Raw genomic sequence first — 17,031 nt, forward strand, 5'->3', positions numbered from 1 at the left:
AAATCTTCACTCACGTCCCTCACAGTTATGAATAGGTGCTCCATTGTGATCTTCTAGACGTCAACAACTACAACTATTTTAATGGAGTCCGAATTTTCTATCAACGACCTACCAAGTACCAACAGCACCAAGTTGAGACACGCTTTCATCCTTCTCATGTGTCCATCCCATTTTAATTTCCTGTCTCAACATTGCCAAAACCCTACCGTCCGGATCTCTCCTCTCATCTTTGCTCCGCTGGTGGCAACCATTCTCACCACCTCACCAGCAACGGTGACTCAAGCAGTGGGAATTGTAGCACCACTCGGGGCTTGTTTTAGTTCTATACAGCAATAATATGGGGGATGTTTGGAATTGTAGCCATTTTTTTAAAAAAATGGTATCACATCGGATCCATATAGCCATTTCAATAAATGTCCATATATCTTATTGTTTGGTTCATTTGATTATTAAAAAATTGGGTATGGTTCGAAAATCGGAATCCCACCAATGCATGAAACGGTTGACTGATGTGTATCCTATGCGATGCTTACCTGTCAGCATATACATGAAAAACGGTGATGAAAATCACCTTACCAAACAGTATAGTATTTGCTCACTGTCTATGTGGCAAAAACGTTTGTTTTTGTAAAAAATGAGTCTTGGAAGTATAAACATTTTTTTTTAAATCGATCCCAAAAAACACACACGCTTTCAAACACCATGATGATTGGTTGAGGATGAAGATGGGATGCAAGGAGGAACGAAATGCCTCGATGTCGATGTTGCATTGGATAGAATTTGTTGTTTTTTGGCATATACGGGACAAAATTTGTTGTGCGTATAGAAAATAGATTATTGAAATCCGTAAGAAACATCGTTGGTAACACTTGAAGTGGTTGAAATAAATTTCTTAGTGATTTATCTTTTATTGAATAACTTATCAATTCATTCTTTTATTTCTATTCATGGTATTGGACTAATTTGTTTTTTATTATTATGATGAATGAAACTGTGATTTTAGTTAATTATTTTCACATCTAGATCTAGAGCAAAGAACAAAATGGATGATTAAACATTAAGCTATGTTTGTTTGCGGTGTAAACGTAAAAGTCCATTGATGTAAAAACAATCCAGTTAGACGTGTTAGTGTAAAAGGCGAACCAGTAGATTGCCTATTTTACACTCTTCTGCGTTTGGAAGAAGAGTGTAAAACATTAATATATCTCTTATATGCGTTTGGAACAATGACTACAAATTCAGATGTAGAAGCTAATGGAACTGTACAGAACAAAGCTATAAATCTATATTAAAATTATACAGATTGGCAGAGTTCAAAATAGGAACTATAAATTCAGATATTACAAACTTACACAGATCGGCCGAAGTCAGAAGTCGATGAAAGGACTATAAATTCAGATCTAGTAACCACGATGGTAACTAGAACTTGTCGGCGATGAAGCGGAAGTATTTCTTTGGGTGTGTGTGTAAGAGAGAGAGATGGGGGAGTGGAAAGAAGAGAGGGCCGTACGATTTTTGTAACCACGATGGCAACTAGAACTTGCACACAATGAAGCAGGAGCAGTTTAGGGCTGTTTACGGGTCAAGTTGGGTCAGTTTACTGAGGTTTTTCCAACCAACCCGACCTGGTCGGGTTATCTGAGATGCAAATTGAAACTGACTCAGTGTTAAGCAAAATCGACCTGATCGGTTTGAGTTGGTTTGGGTCGGTTTTGGCTCTAAGTTCATCTATGCCCCCCATGGCCACCTAGTTTTCTGGAAATATATTTAAAACTGAAATATGTATTTAAAAAAAAAAAATATATATATATATATATAAACAAAAATATACATACAAATATATTGGAATATATATTTTCTAGAAATATATATCTGACATATTTCATAATATATATTTTTTAGATATAGATATTGGAATATATATTTTCAGATATTTCAGTTTTTAGTTAAGTAGGAACTAAGTCGATTCGGTTCAGATCGGTTTCGGTTTTCACACAAAAAAACTGAAACCGACCCGAACCATCAGTTTATGAATTTGTACAACCCAAAACCAACCGGTGCTGATGAAAACCTGGTCAACTCGGATTGGATCGGTCCGGGTTGGTCAGTTTGGTCGGGTTGGGCCTTCTTATGAACAGCCCTAGAGCAGTTCTTCAATGTGTGTGTGTGAGAGAGAGAGAGAGAAAGAGAGGGAGAGTAAGTGAAAAGAAGAGAGAATCATACGGTGTTTGTAACCACAATGGTAATTGGAACTCATCGGCAATGAAGTGGGACCTGTTCTTCAATGGAGGTGAAGAAGTGGAAAAAGAAACGTTATTACTTTTCACTTTTTTACACTAATGGAGAGTTTGCACAACTTTTACATCGGTTTTTTCGATGTAAAAATAGATTTAAATGATGATTTACATCGATAATGAATCTTTATTTGCATCCCATCTAAACACATACAAAAGTGGACCACGGTATAAAATTACATCGAAACAGATTTTATACCGCTTCCAAACACAACCTTAGTAGTGCATGTTCTGAACACAAAATGAGGGAGAGGAAGAATTCCTAATCGTAAGCATGCAATGAGGGAGTTCAAATGATCCTTGAGTTGTAGAAACTGTCTCTAATGTCTAATAATTTTTTGTTTATATAAGGTGTGATTCTTCCATGTGTAGAAACCATTATGCATATCAGGTCGTTTGCCATAGGTAAGTGGTTGAAGTTCTCTATTTTTTATTCAGCCTTTTATTCTCTTTATCTTTGATTTAATTTTTTTACTCATTTTTTGTATAAATCAAATTGTGTGCCAGATTTCACAGGCAAGTGATTCAATATTAAAAATTTTGAGTTCATATTTTGTTTTTATACATTGTTTGTGATTGATTCAATATTTAGTAGTGTGAACTGTGAAGTCTATTTGTAATCGGTTCAAAGATTTTAGTTGTGAAGTCCAAGTTCTCTCTGTGTTTGATTCATTTTTTAAGTTAATTCGTAAATTTAATACAAATTTAAAAAAATTGAGTTAAGTTAATAAAAATATATAAATAAAATATTTAACAAAAAATGAAACCCACTTAAAAATAAATAGCATTAATAATTTTTTAAATTATTTAATAAAAGCATTATAAAGCAAAGTAAATTCATTGCTCTTACTCAGGGAATCAAGGTTTTACTTAATTGGAAATATGTCATAGGTCAACTTCTACTTTAATTAGTGCTTTATGAAATTAGAAAAATATAGCAACAACATAAGGCATATAAATCTCAAACAATCAGACTCGTTAAAAAAAAGAAAAAAAAAACATTCGGAATTGGCTTATCAATAACATGACAATTCTAGAGATCAGGAGCCCCATTTAATCAATGGTTCGAATTGGACATGGCACATCTGTGTACTACACTCTATTTATGGAGTATGTCATTGATACCAATCCAATCTAGTAAGAGACTAATACGTCCCACACATGAGTGAAAGCTTTTAGACAAATGCGATTTGGGTTTCAGTAACAGGTCATATTGACCCTCGTTTTATGCTTCATATGGGTCATTCATAACCCAATGGTCTCTAATTACTTCACCCATATTTGCCAAAACAGACATGAGTTTCAGGTCTTTACAACACCAAAATACTCAACTTATACAGTACAGGAGATGAGAAACTGAGTCTGGATCTCCTGCACAGGCCGTTCTATACAACTTTCTGTACATCAAACATATCATGACACATTAGCAACACACATTATGAGTATTGCACATGTGCGACCAATTTAACGGATGTCTCAAGATGTTTGTTTCATTTATTTAATTATTTTAGAAATTTAGTCATAAAAAAAATAAGTTTTGACCATCTAGCCCATCCGTGAGAAACAAATTTGGTGGAGGATAATAAGAGTCATCTTTTTAATGTTTTCACAGGCAAACCCTTTTTCCTCACCAGCACTACCCTTTTTGTTTCCTATCGGACATGTGACATAAAAATTCTTTCCAATGAGACATTGTGATTTCAATTTCAAATTCAACCATTCCATGTAATTTACTGAAACATGAAGCTGATTCCTTTTAAAAGTTTTATTAAGCGGGTGTTCTCTATTCTGCCAGACTGCCACCACCCACCGTATTATGGCTTTCTGTATTAATTTCCACAACCCCACAACACATGGTTGGTGAATTGGAGGATTCTCAAATCCTCATTCCATTCTGTTTCTTAGAACCACCGTTCTACCACCATAAACTTTTTTGATATTTCCAAACATAAAAAAATAAAAAATAAATAAAAGAACCATCTTAATTTGCATTTTAAAAATTAAAGATAAAAAAAGAAAATATAATAACTTTGTAGAAAGAATAAAAAAATCAATATCAACCTCACTATCAAATCAAAATGCTTGTACATAAACAAATTGGTACTCCTAAGTTCTTTTCCATTGTGCAAAATTGTAGGTCTACAAATCTAATCTAATTATTATTTATGAATTTTACTTCTATCTCCGTAGAGAGAGCGGTGACAAATGAGAGACCAATTGAGAAAATAAAAGAAAGTCTTCAACCAGATGAAATTGGACTAGGCCTGAGGAGGGAGGGGTTGGGAGGTGGTAAGACAGTGTAGCATCTGTTGGACGGAGGATAAACTGTTCCTCGTATGGCACCATTACCCAGTGGAGGAGAGGTAATAACTATTGAAACTGGTGGTACCGGCAGAGTAGAAGACGGTGGTACCAATGGAGGCAGGGAGGGAATTGGGAAAAAGATAGGATTTATGGAAACCCCTCACCCTCACGTCTCTTCTGGGTAAATGATAAATCTGTTTACACTGTTCTGTCTTTCTTTCTCATTTAATTTTTAATGTTTAATAGGAAAAGGGCCAAAAGGGTGTTTGAGGTCCGTCAACATTCTTTGCACGTACGACATTTGCACATGATATGGAATCCTGTGATTTGATGTTCAGGATCAAGCTCATGATAATTTATAAATCTACATTACATAAATCCAAGCTCGGTCATATGCAACTCTTAAAAATGATCTCCACCATTCTATGAAGCCCATTAACATGAATCAAGATCAAGCTCATGATAATGATGATGAGATTTGAACTACTTTAACTGGTATAATAAACAAACATTTTATCTTCAGGATTTCAGGCTTCAGTCTAAGCAGAACCTCCACCGTTCACAAAGGGCCCGGGGTATATAAGAGAACTGTTCTTCCATTTTGTTGTTGAGTAGGCCTTGCATTTTGTTCAAAACCCTGAGCAAAGAAATTAATAGCATTAAAATCCAATGTTGATAACCAGCATATAAGAAAATAAACTAAAAAGCCACTTAATGGTAAGTACAAATGTTTTTGTCACAATAAAATTCTAAAATTATGGGCCATTACTTGGTGCAATCGGGCTGGCAAGTGATAGAACCAACATTGGGTAATGGCCTTTTTAATAAATTCCAAAATTCAAATATTGAAACATTTATCAGATCTCTATCATTCTTATTTTTGCCTTCATTACTGGTTTTCTTATCAAGTATTAAATTATAATGCATCTGTATTACTATTATCTCCTATTGCCAAGGTTTTAAATACAAATTTGGATTTGCCCCTCACAGCACTTTGCATCTGCAGGTTGGGAACATCTCCCCATGAATAACATTCTACAAGTACAGGAGATGTTCCCGATGTGCAGCTGCAAATGCAGCGAGGTTGGTGTGAAGAGTGCTCTGTGAGAAGCAAATCCAGACTCTTCAAATACCAAGACCAATACACATAAACCTTGCATATCAGGTTTATTTAGGTATGGGGGTGCTACCAGAACAATACAATACGCCCAGTACATCCTGATACAATGATCCATGACGAAATTTTGAACCTTGCCTAGTACTTATAGGAGAAAGGACTTATCAGAGATGAAAATAGTTGATATGCAGAGACCACCAAAACCCCCATGTCTCATCCAAATGATGCACCCGATGTGCGGCTGCAAATGCTGTGAGGTTGGTGTGAAGAGTGCTCTGTGAGAAGCAAATCCAGACTCTTCAAATACGAAGACCAATACGCATGAACCTTGCATATCAGGTTTATTTAGGTACGGGGGTGCTACCAGAACAATACAATACGCCCAATACTGATACAATGATCCATGACGAAATTTTGAACCTTGCCTAGTACTTATAGGAGAAAGGACTAATCAGAGATGAAAACAATTGATACACAGAGACCACCAAAACCCCTATGTCTCATCCAAATGATGCACCATTTGATTCTGACCACCGGGCTTTCAGTTAGTTTTCATCGGGCTTTAAGAAACTTACATCATGAACAGCATCCCTGATAGCCCTCACTTGCTCCTCTGAAGCTGTTCTCACCTACAAAATCAAAAGGGTATTTAGTGGCCTGTGATGGACACTTGATGAAAAGAAAAAGTTGTAGACACCAGTACCTTCTTCACCATAGTCCAAATAACTCCCTCTGTGCATGGTGGAACAGTAAGTGATCCCATATATCTGTAATATTTTCTGCTCCCAAATTTAATATCACCAGGATTAATGATCCCCACATCATTCTCTACTGATCCAACTGACCCAAAGTAAGGGATAAGCTGCAGGAGTAAAAAAAAGACATTTCAAGTGAAGGGAAAAATCAAAATAGCAGATCCCCTTATCCAAAAACAGCATTTCCTACAAGGTTTAATTGAAAGATAGGCCATTGAGGATGACTTCTAACATATGAAACATTCAAAACCCACAAACAGGACTTCATTAGTTGGGACAAGGTTTAGATGAGTTTATTAAATAATATAATAAAAAGTATTGCTGGCTTGAGTTAGTACCATCTACCATGTGACACCACTAGAACAGGACTTCATTATTCCTCCCTTCAATCTTAAATAAACAAGGTTTGATAATGTCATGTCTCATTCAAGTCAACTGTAGTAGTTTGCCAACTGCATCACCACTTAAATACACGGAATCTAATGTGCCTTTGTATGTAGAAGTGTATGAAGCCAACCCAAGTATGTGTGGATGTTTGCAAGGAAGCAAATAAACTAAAAGAAGCTACACCTCAGACCTCACTACTTACCCTCGCAAGGAACGGATCATGTCTTCCATATTTGTAAGTAATTCCAATAACAGCAATCCTCCCAGATGAATTAATATGAACCAAGTGTAACTCCAGGTTGTATCTGCAAGAGAAAATACAATGGAGACAACTTGGGCACATGTCTCATTTAAAGAAAACTCAAAAATAGAGAAGAAACAGGAAAACAGAATCTTGGATATAACTTATTTTAATTAATAAACAAAATCAGAGATAATAAAATAAAGTAAAAGAAAGGAATCCACCTTGACTTATTGAAGGTGTGCTCAGAAGGTGAATGCCAGTGACACTGCTTCAGGTAGTAATCTGTCCGATTTATATTGATTTTCCCTGCATCTCCTTTCCATTCAATCTGAACATAATAATTTACCTCAATAATGAATGATTCATCAAAGAAAAGTTACCAAAAATAATAATACATCAACGAAAGAAAAGGGTTATTTATCTGTGTATGTTAATCATCTCTGTTGGTTTAACATGCTTAATCTAATGGCCCAAAAACCGTTGAATTGGTCAACAACCTGTTGACCCAAGCAATCAAACCGTCGACCCATTTAACCCATTCAATAATTTTTGACCATTTTTATTATTTCAAATAGTTTTTTATAATTTTTTAATTTTGTTGTTAAAACGGGTCGTTCTTTCAAACTTAACAGTCGAACCATTAACTTGAGAACCAGTGGCTAGAACGGTTCTGATTCTGGGTCATTTTTCAAAACATTGTTTTTTATTATGTATAAGGATGCAAACGAATCGGATCGAATTAAAATTAGGGTATATTCTAATCCAATCCTACATTGTTCATGGTAGATCCAATCCAATCCGAAGATCCGACCGGATCTGCTAGGTAGGGATCTGAATTCGAATCCGATTGGGAAATCGGATCTTCGAATTTGATCCGATCCATTCCGATATGTTTTCTTTAAAAATTAGTAAATTATAAAAAGAAAAAATATACCAATTTAAATAAAGAAAAACAAAAAAATACAAGTATTTTTTAATTATTTTCATCATATATATACATGTTTTTTATAAAAAATAAATAATATAACAAATTTACAAAAATACAATATAAATAATATATTTATTAATAAGTAAATAACATGCATATATGCATTATATGTATATTTATATAAATAAATATATAATGTAGATCGGATCAAATCTTCTCGAATCAGATAGAGGGTGATCCAAATCTGATCCGAAGATCCCAAACAGGGGTGATCCGAATTCAGCCAGATAGGATTGGAACTCGGATCGGATCATGATCTGATCCATTTGCACCCCTAATTATGTATATTATTACAAAATAAAGTATTACTTCTTTCGTGTTATATAATATTTAATGTTATGTACATTTTTTAATGTGTATATGTTATTAATTTTTAATTAAATATGTATATATTTTATGAATTATTATTTTTATATAAAATTAGTACTCTTGGCAACCTAATATTTTTTTTTATTTTTATAAAATAAAATATTGTTTTTCCTTATTAACACCCAAAAATCCAAGGCCCATCCAACATTCAATCCGATTATCTTGGATTTGGATGATGTATTTATGTAATCAGATCGGATTCAAATTTGACCCCATCCATATATGATTATATTGTAATATTTATTAATTTTAATATATAATTATACTTAAAATTATAAATATATATTTTATAATATTATATTATATATGAATTTATATATAATAAATTTAGTATGTTATATTTACATTAATTTATTATATATAGAAGTTGAAAATAATTAAATTTTTAAAATTTCTGGTATTTTAAAAATTTAAAGCAGAGTCGAGTTAAATCCGAATCCGATCTGAGTCTGTTAGGATTCGAATTCAAATATGAACCTTTAAATCCTGTCAGATTAAGATGCAGGTTTTCAATAATCAGATAGGATGCATCGGATTGAAGTCGAATCTGATTACAACCCTACATACTGTAAGTGAGATGCATGTTATCAAAACACATGGTGTGGACTGAAATGAACCACACCTTGTAGAATGCCTATAGGGTGTAGTGTGGTTCAATCCACACTTCTTTGTCTACAGTTAAAAACAACTAAGTCGTTAGGGTGTGATGTGGATGAAAATAAACCACCCAATTTCTCATCTACGTTAACACCCCCTTATTGGCTAGTAACCAATGGCCGTGGGGGTGGGGGCACAGCGATCAGCTTGTTAGGGCCTAATTAGGCTCACTGATCCAAATCCATGAGCACATGCATTGGATAGATTTAAGAGATTGCAGTAGTTTCCAATGTTGTTTCATATAAAGAATCATTAATTCTAAAGAGAAAATAAAGTTGTAAAAGCATAAATTGTTCAACTTTTTACTTACCATAATGTCATGACCCCTGTTCATCACTGCAGCAGGGGCTGGTCGGTAATCCCTCTTCAATTTTCCTAAACCAGAAACTACTTCCACTCTCTTGTCCAGAAGATCAATGGGAGATTGCATTTCTCCATTTCCACAAACTCTCCAATGTGGGTCGATCTCTCCCCAATGCTCCGGTCCTTTCTCACTCCCTTCCTCATAAGTAAACTCATGTTCATCCTCTGCAATTTTTTCAGTCATTCATTAAAATTTCTCCCAAAGGAAAGAGATGTAGAAAATAAGTGAAAGGTGGATAGAAACAGCATGAAAGAAGTGAAACAAGAATCTGGGTATTGTTTTGTTTCGATTCCCGAGATCGTTGGGAGGGTTTGCATTAAGAAATCCAGTTCAGAGGTAACCACATTTCGGATTGGGCAAGAAACAAAAGACACCACTGCATTTCCGGATGGGGTAGGATGATGAAATCACGAGTAAATTTACAAAATGAGAAATCTGTATAGGAAACATATCTCAGCAACATGGAATGAAGAGTAGAAAAAACGGGTAGCTTTCAAGGGAAAACCGAATTTGCAGAAGAGGAGTGGTTGAGCTGCAGACAAGATTACAACCCCTTGAATGCTACCAGTTTGAACAAAACATAGAAACAGTATGAGCCGAAAATGGCACAGAAAAAGAGTTTCTGTCGAAGATGCCTGTGGAGAGGACATTACCCAACTCAGATGCAGCAGCTCTGGTAGTGATTGGAAGGGAAGAGAGAAGGAGAGAGGTAAGGAGGACAAGGAGAAGGTTGGTTTGGGTGGCCATGCCTTGATGGTTTCCACTTTTCAGTCTCTTGAAGAAGAATGCAAGTGAGAGAGTCGACAAGAGTACCGATTAAAGGGGAGCAGATGGACGCAACCTTGAAGTTGGAAGACCTTTCGGCATCTCTTCTTCCCTTTGTTGAGCTGTTTCTTTACGAAAATTAATAAAACTTATGGTAAATTGCATATTAGTACTTTGTATTTTGATTAATCTCAATTGAGTACCCGAATTTCAAAACTACCATCGCACACCACTTGAACTCTCAAAAATGACCAGTTTAGTCCAAAATCGTTAACTGAATGATATGTGAAAGGACACAAATATCATTTAGATAGAAAAGCATGATTTTGAAATTTCCAAAAACTATATTTATATCTCTTTTTACTGCAATTGGGCACCATTACTCACTTTATGCCCTTATACCAAAGAACCATTCCATTCGGTTCCAGACCTCTATTCCGGTAAACCAAACGGGGCCTAAGTCCCACGTATCATCACACGATACAAACAACTGATCGATCGCTAACCGCAGGTATTAAATTGGCAGTTTTTGTATTTAAATATTACAATGACACATTTTAAAGTTTAAATATTAAAGTGAGACTGGGTAGTAATTTGCAATTTATCCTACAAATTAATCATGTTTTATAAAAATTTCAAAATTATAAAACAAACTGACAAAAATAACCTCTAACAATTCATTAAAGACTAAAGATTTTTTTTTTTTTTGAATAAATAGTACTTTTGATCCCCTACAACAAAAATACATGCATTTGGATAGTTGACATTATGCCCAGTCAAGGCCTTGATTGTCATAGTCGATTTACCTATTGGGCTTATGGGTCATGTGTCCCCATGTCTATTGTCTATCCTTTTATTTCTCTTTTTTCTCTTTTATTTCTCTAAATCACTTTCAAATAAACTTATTCATGGGCCGGATAACTCGGCCCAGCCTGTTTTATTTTGAGGTCCATGGGTTTGGTCTCAGGTTGTAAGTATCAGGCCCGATTAAAGCCAACTCATCAAACAACTCTCCCAATCAACTGCAGCCCAATATCTCAGCATGCATCAAAAGTTTCTTCAGTTGATGTCATCCAATCTCAAGCTTTTTAATTGAATAATCTTCATCATTATCATCTAAGCCTTTTAGCAATCATATGAGGTGGTGGGATCAATGTTCTAAAGACTGACTTAGAACTGGAACAGCTTTAGCAATTGATTTTCGAGTCAGTACTTCAACCATCTAGTCCGAATGGATCAGCCCGTGATAATTTAAAAGTTATAAAATAAAAAAGATAATTGAAATAAAAAACCATCCAAAAAACATTATCCAGGTCGAATGGGTTTACAGTTTAATCGCCCGCAGTGGATTATTGATCAAGTCAACGGTATTTGGGCAAAAAGCAGCTTGGGGTAAAAATAGAACCGGTCTCAACTGTTTTTTGGGTCAAACGGTCTGACCATCCGAGTCAATAACAGTTGGAAAACCATGGGTGGGATACATAAATCTTGTTTTGCCAATCCATTTTGTTTAGTGAGACACCCATTGTTAAATTTAAGTGCTTAGGTCATTTCTTACTACTTTAACCCTTGCCCTCTATGAATTTTGTTTTGCCATTCCATTTTGTTTAGTGAAACATCCATTGTTAAATTCAAGTGCTTAGGTCATTTCTTACTGCTTTAAACCTTGTCCTTTTTGGTCTACTGTGAGCCTTTTTAACTCTTTCAACTTTTGCTTTTTCTTGCGGGAACTATAGGTCATTTATGCATGAATTAAAAGCTACATTGGATTGTATATTGCCATTAATCTCCTTTTTACTTTTTCAGTTTTAGATGATCACCCTTAATGTTGTGTTTGGTTACAATACAAATAAATTTGCACTGATGCAAAATCAAGGAAGTGCAAATGATTTGAATGTAAATTTTGACCTATTTTTATTTTAAATTTTAGTTTATTTTGTTTGATTACAATACAAATGAAGTAAATTAAGACATAAAGCAGAATAAGGTAAAACAAAACATAATTAAATGAAAATTTGCATTTTTTTTATTTGCACTCGTTTACATTTATACTAATACAAATAAAATTGCACTGCAACCAAAACACAGCCTAATATCCAAATATTGCAATCAAGTGCCACTGATGGGTTGTACACTACAAATTGTACATATGATGTAGCGTCTAGTGGGTAACATATGAGAAGTAGAGATTCGTAAGAATTTAAGAGATCCGAAATGGACCAACGGATATGTAAAACACAGATTTAAATTCAATTCACTTACATATTCACATACCTAATTCAAATATGAATGTCAATAAGTTTGCATAAGTTAGTAAAAATTAATAAAGTTAACTATAAAAACTCTATTTTAAAGATGAAAAATTAGGGTTATCTGAATCCCAAATCCCACTACCATTGCCAGCAATTCTACTCACTATATGGGTTAAAAACACAAGGGGCCAATGTTTTCAATTCGCGGTTAATCTGGATGGTTGAACCATTTGAATTGCACATTTTCAGTTTCAGATTTCCTAAAACTCAGAAATTGACTAAAATATGTTGATTTTTTCAAAACATGTTCACCGTAGGCGATTGATTTGTTGATCTATTGGGCCCGATCATTGGATCACAAGTTACAACTCAAATTATATCAACAACTTCTAGAGGCCATAACTTTGAGCTTGGTTGTTTGATTGAGGTGATCTTTTTTTTATTATTATTTTGCTAAACTTTTTGAGATCTATGCATTTAACACTTTGTCCTGCTAGTTTTGTCAAAAAAAACACCATTTTTTATCTCAAATCCTCATTTTTATGTTTTTTATTTATAAAAAGGTTATAAGTATAAATATAAATATAAGTTAGACATAAAAATGCATATCTTACATGTAGAATACATTATTTATTATGTATAATATATGTATACATGTATATTGATGACTCACGATTGACCAAACCGATCCAAACAGTCGAACCATTGACCCATGACCCATAGGTAAAAATGGTTCAGCCTACTGGTTGGGTTTTAAAGCGCTGCAGGGGGCTCTATATCAGACTTATATGGTGCATATTACACATTATTGCAGGGGGAATAAGGGGTGGGGACAAAAAAAAAGAGTGCACTTGAGGTCCAATGACCTTATCATGGAGAACTTGAAAGCTGCGGTTATATGCGAATTTGATATTGCACCTTCATATTTGGAGGGAGACCAAGTGACCATCTCAGCTACTAAAGTCATCAATTAGATTGGTATAATTCCATAGGGGATTTGGACGAAATACACTTCCATCACATGACCCAGCATATGTAGTGTGCGACCCATATGAGCATGAATTTGATAGAGAGAGAAGCCTTGTTTTAAACAAATGCTATACAAAGTTGGAACAAAGCTTCTCCATTTTACTGGATTGGCTTTTATTTTTCTTATTTTAAACCTTTATAAATTAGAACAAAGCTTCTCCATTTTATTGGATTTACTTTTCTTTTTCTTATCTTGAACCTTAGAACAAAGCTTCTCCATTATTGTATCCATCAACAATGCACATTCTTCAATCAGTAATCGCTTGTGTGGATATAGTTTATTTTAGGGAGAGGTGCCAAATCTTTATAATTATGTTTTTTTCTTCCTTTTTTGCGTCAAAAAGAAAAAAGCCGAAGACAACAATAAGGGTTTTTCCTTTAATTTAAAAGGGTAAATTACTTAATCCTCCACTAAAATTGTTGATGGTTACTGAAACCTCCACTGGAATTTGATAAATTTGGTAAGTGCAATCACACCTCTAAATTTTATGACACATTGCAAGTAGACCCCTATTAGAATCCTCTAACAAAAGGCCTGAAAATATCCAAAATACTCATGCAAGTACTATTGAAGCTAATTTTTACAGAAAAAAAAAACAATACAAATTTTATAAATAACACAAAAATAGTGATTGATATGAAGGAAAAATTTAGAAAATAATTTAATTCAGAGAAGAGATTGAAAAGGTTTGGGCCAGTGATTCATATGGGGAGAAAATTTGGAAAGTAAACATTTTGGTGAAAATTAACTATATGAGTATTTTGGGCATTTCCGTGTCTCTTGTAGAGGATTCTAACAACTACCCACAATTATGTCAGAAAATTCAGGGAAAATGACTGTAATTACCAAATTCTAGAGGAGATTTCAGCAATTTACCCTAATTTAAAAGCAGATTTTGTGAGTTCAAAGATGCCAAGACCCAAAAGCCTTCCCCCACTAATGTTGTCTGGTGGGTACATCAAAACAACTGGACAAAGGATGTTGTCTCCTACACAGATGCTTTCCCTCGATACAACCAAGTTAAGATGACTCAGAAAACTTGCACAAAATTGTTTCTTTTCTTCTTCCTTGCAAGAACCAATCCTACGTTATTTCAACTGCTTGTGAAAGAAGTGCAAAACATGGATGGTGGTGGGTATAGTGCTGGAGTGTATGGATGAAATTGGTCCAATTCAGAGGAAGGTTCAGACTTGTCCAGAGTTTAATTTGCCGGACATGAGTTGTGTTGTAGTCATTAATATTCTCAATGTGTAGCTAGATGGACGTGGCCAACAATGTATTGTGGTCAGTAAATCCAAACTCGATACAAATAGCTAAGACATCAAAGGGATTCAAATGTCCTGATCACGAAACACTGCCTGACCAGAACCGGTTCTAGTTCTGACCACTGGTTTCTTGGTCAATGGTTTCATTGTCCGGTTGGAATGGACAGCCTGTTTTGACAAAAAAAATAAATTTTTTAAAATAAAAAATGGCCAAAAACCGTTGAACGGATCGATTGTTAGACCGCCCAGGTCAATAGGTTATATAACATAGAGATATCTCACCATGAATTATAACATAGAGTAAAAGAGAGATGTTCCCAATGTACGATTTTAGGGTTTTGTGACCAGCATTTGGTGGTTAGAAGATCCCAACTCCACCATCAAACGTTAATATATTCACCATGGTAGATAGATATCTTTGGATATCTTCCAAACTCTTGAACAGTGTAATCTGAATGAGAAGGGAGTTGTATCTATAACTTGAAATTCATAGTGTGTCCATAGGATTTTTCAAAATGGATGGCAAAGTGGGGCTCAAGTCTGGACTAAATTTAATGCCACTTAGGGATGTCACTAGATCAGTTCTTGTACGGGCTTGCCTCAACCCTAATGCGACCCTCCGGTGTTACCACCCAACTCGATCCAAGCCCAATCCTATAGGGTTCAACCTGATGCCAATATGAGTATTTGACCCAACTTGTAAACTTTTAATTGTGTTATTCTTTTATATAACACAATTTGAAAATCTAAAATTTATTAATTTAAGTTAAATTTGATTTATGAGTTTCAAAGTATCACTTCCTCCATCAGGCTACACAACGGTGATAGTCCATCCCAAGGTTTAAAATTTCAAAACGATATACTCGATACGGGGCGTATCATATCGTATCTTTAAAAAAAATATACGGGATACGTATAAAAATCGGGCATTTCGTCTTTTTTTCATGCATATTGGACCTGTATTTGGGTGGTATTGGATCGTATTGGAAGTGTATCGAGACGTATCGGTAGCATATCGACGAAAAAGATATGGCCAAAAACTGGAAAAAAAATAAAGGGGAAAGCAAACTTCTTTTCCCTAAAATAAGCCTTCTTTCACCCTCAAATAACTCTAAAACTCCAAACCTCATTCCTAGTGTCTCTAGATTTGCAAAAATTTGCAAGAAACAAGTGTGAATCATTAATTTTCTTTCTTTTTGAATATTTTTTAAATTTTGAAAAAATATGGCAAAAATAGGTAATTTTTTTATTTTTTATAATATCTTGTGATTTCGTTTTTTCTTGAATAGTTAAATTTATGTTGATCTACATTTCTTACATTCAAAATCACAATTTTTTTCTGTTATCATTAGATTTATGGAAATTTCATGAAGATATTTGGAAAAAATATAAATTAACAAAAATTTTGAAAATGTAATTTTTTCTATGCCTATAAAGACTAAATATATTTTAGATCTATGGATTTATCTATCATATCCATAGAGCAATTGAAATTTCTTCTTTAATATTTTTTTTTTATTTTTTATATTTTTAGAATTAAAAATAATTAATTAATTATATTTTATCATTTGATCACAATGATTGAATATATTATAATTCTATAGATCATCAATCATATCCATCCACAAAGCAATTGAAATTTCTCCTTTAATAACTATTTTTTGAATATATTATATAATGTTTATTTATTTTTTATAATTTTTGGAAATAAATAATAAATAATTATTAATTATATTTTCACTTAGAAGTTGTACCAATGAATGTTTTATGGTTGGATAGGAGAGTTGGGTTTTCCCATTCCATAAAACATTAAAACTTAAGAATTATAATTTATAAATTATAGTTAAGCATATGTTTTATAATGAAATTATAATTAACTACAATATATTTCTTCATAAAACTATTAAAATATATTAATTTAATGTGTATGCACCTCATTGAGGTCGTGTATTTAGTGTCATTGATGCATTTTTATGATTTAATAAAATATTTATAGTATTTCCAAGTGTATGTATGTGTATCTTAGTTTTTCTCCGATACACATGCATATCCAAGGTGCATCCCAATACGTCTCTTAAAATTGCATTTTTGGTACACTTGACATTTCCGATACTTTGAATCTTGGTCCATCCCCTAGCCCTCCCCCAAATCCTGTGCTAGTGGGATTCGATCCCTAGTAGCACATGGAGATATTCTCTCTCACCCTTAATTAAGAGTTGATACCAATAGAAACTAAATTA

The 17,031-nt window shown here is 34.0% G+C and overlaps 1 protein-coding gene across 1 annotated transcript; it reads right to left on the minus strand.

The window, feature by feature from the left end:
- Window positions 1–4,911: 4,911 nt before the first annotated feature.
- LOC104613454 (alpha carbonic anhydrase 4-like) lies at window positions 4,912–10,349 on the minus strand. Its single transcript, XM_010281279.3, has 7 exons — window positions 10,133–10,349; window positions 9,426–9,643; window positions 7,323–7,429; window positions 7,060–7,162; window positions 6,419–6,577; window positions 6,291–6,344; window positions 4,912–5,235 (listed from the first exon to the last, which is right to left on the minus strand). The coding sequence occupies exons 1-7, from the start codon at window positions 10,224–10,226 to the stop codon at window positions 5,158–5,160; spliced, it is 813 nt and encodes a 270-aa protein (XP_010279581.1). The 5' UTR covers window positions 10,227–10,349; the 3' UTR covers window positions 4,912–5,157.
- Between the last annotated feature and the right edge of the window lie 6,682 nt (window positions 10,350–17,031).

This window comes from Nelumbo nucifera, chromosome 7, assembly GCF_055504915.1.
Source record: "Nelumbo nucifera cultivar China Antique chromosome 7, China Antique-T2T, whole genome shotgun sequence".
Classification (NCBI taxonomy): domain Eukaryota; kingdom Viridiplantae; phylum Streptophyta; class Magnoliopsida; order Proteales; family Nelumbonaceae; genus Nelumbo; species Nelumbo nucifera.

Bases quoted from the DNA above. Each gene is read 5' to 3' on its own strand.
- LOC104613454 (XM_010281279.3), bottom strand. From the start codon at position 10,226: ATGGCCACCCAAACCAACCTTCTCCTTGTCCTCCTTACCTCTCTCCTT. The intron at 7,163-7,322 runs GTGGATTCCTTT...TTTCTCTTGCAG, and splicing joins CACACCTTCAATAAGTCAAG to ATACAACCTGGAGTTACACT. The intron at 5,236-6,290 runs GTAAGTTTCTTA...TTCTTTGCTCAG, and splicing joins TCAGGGATGCTGTTCATGAT to GGTTTTGAACAAAATGCAAG.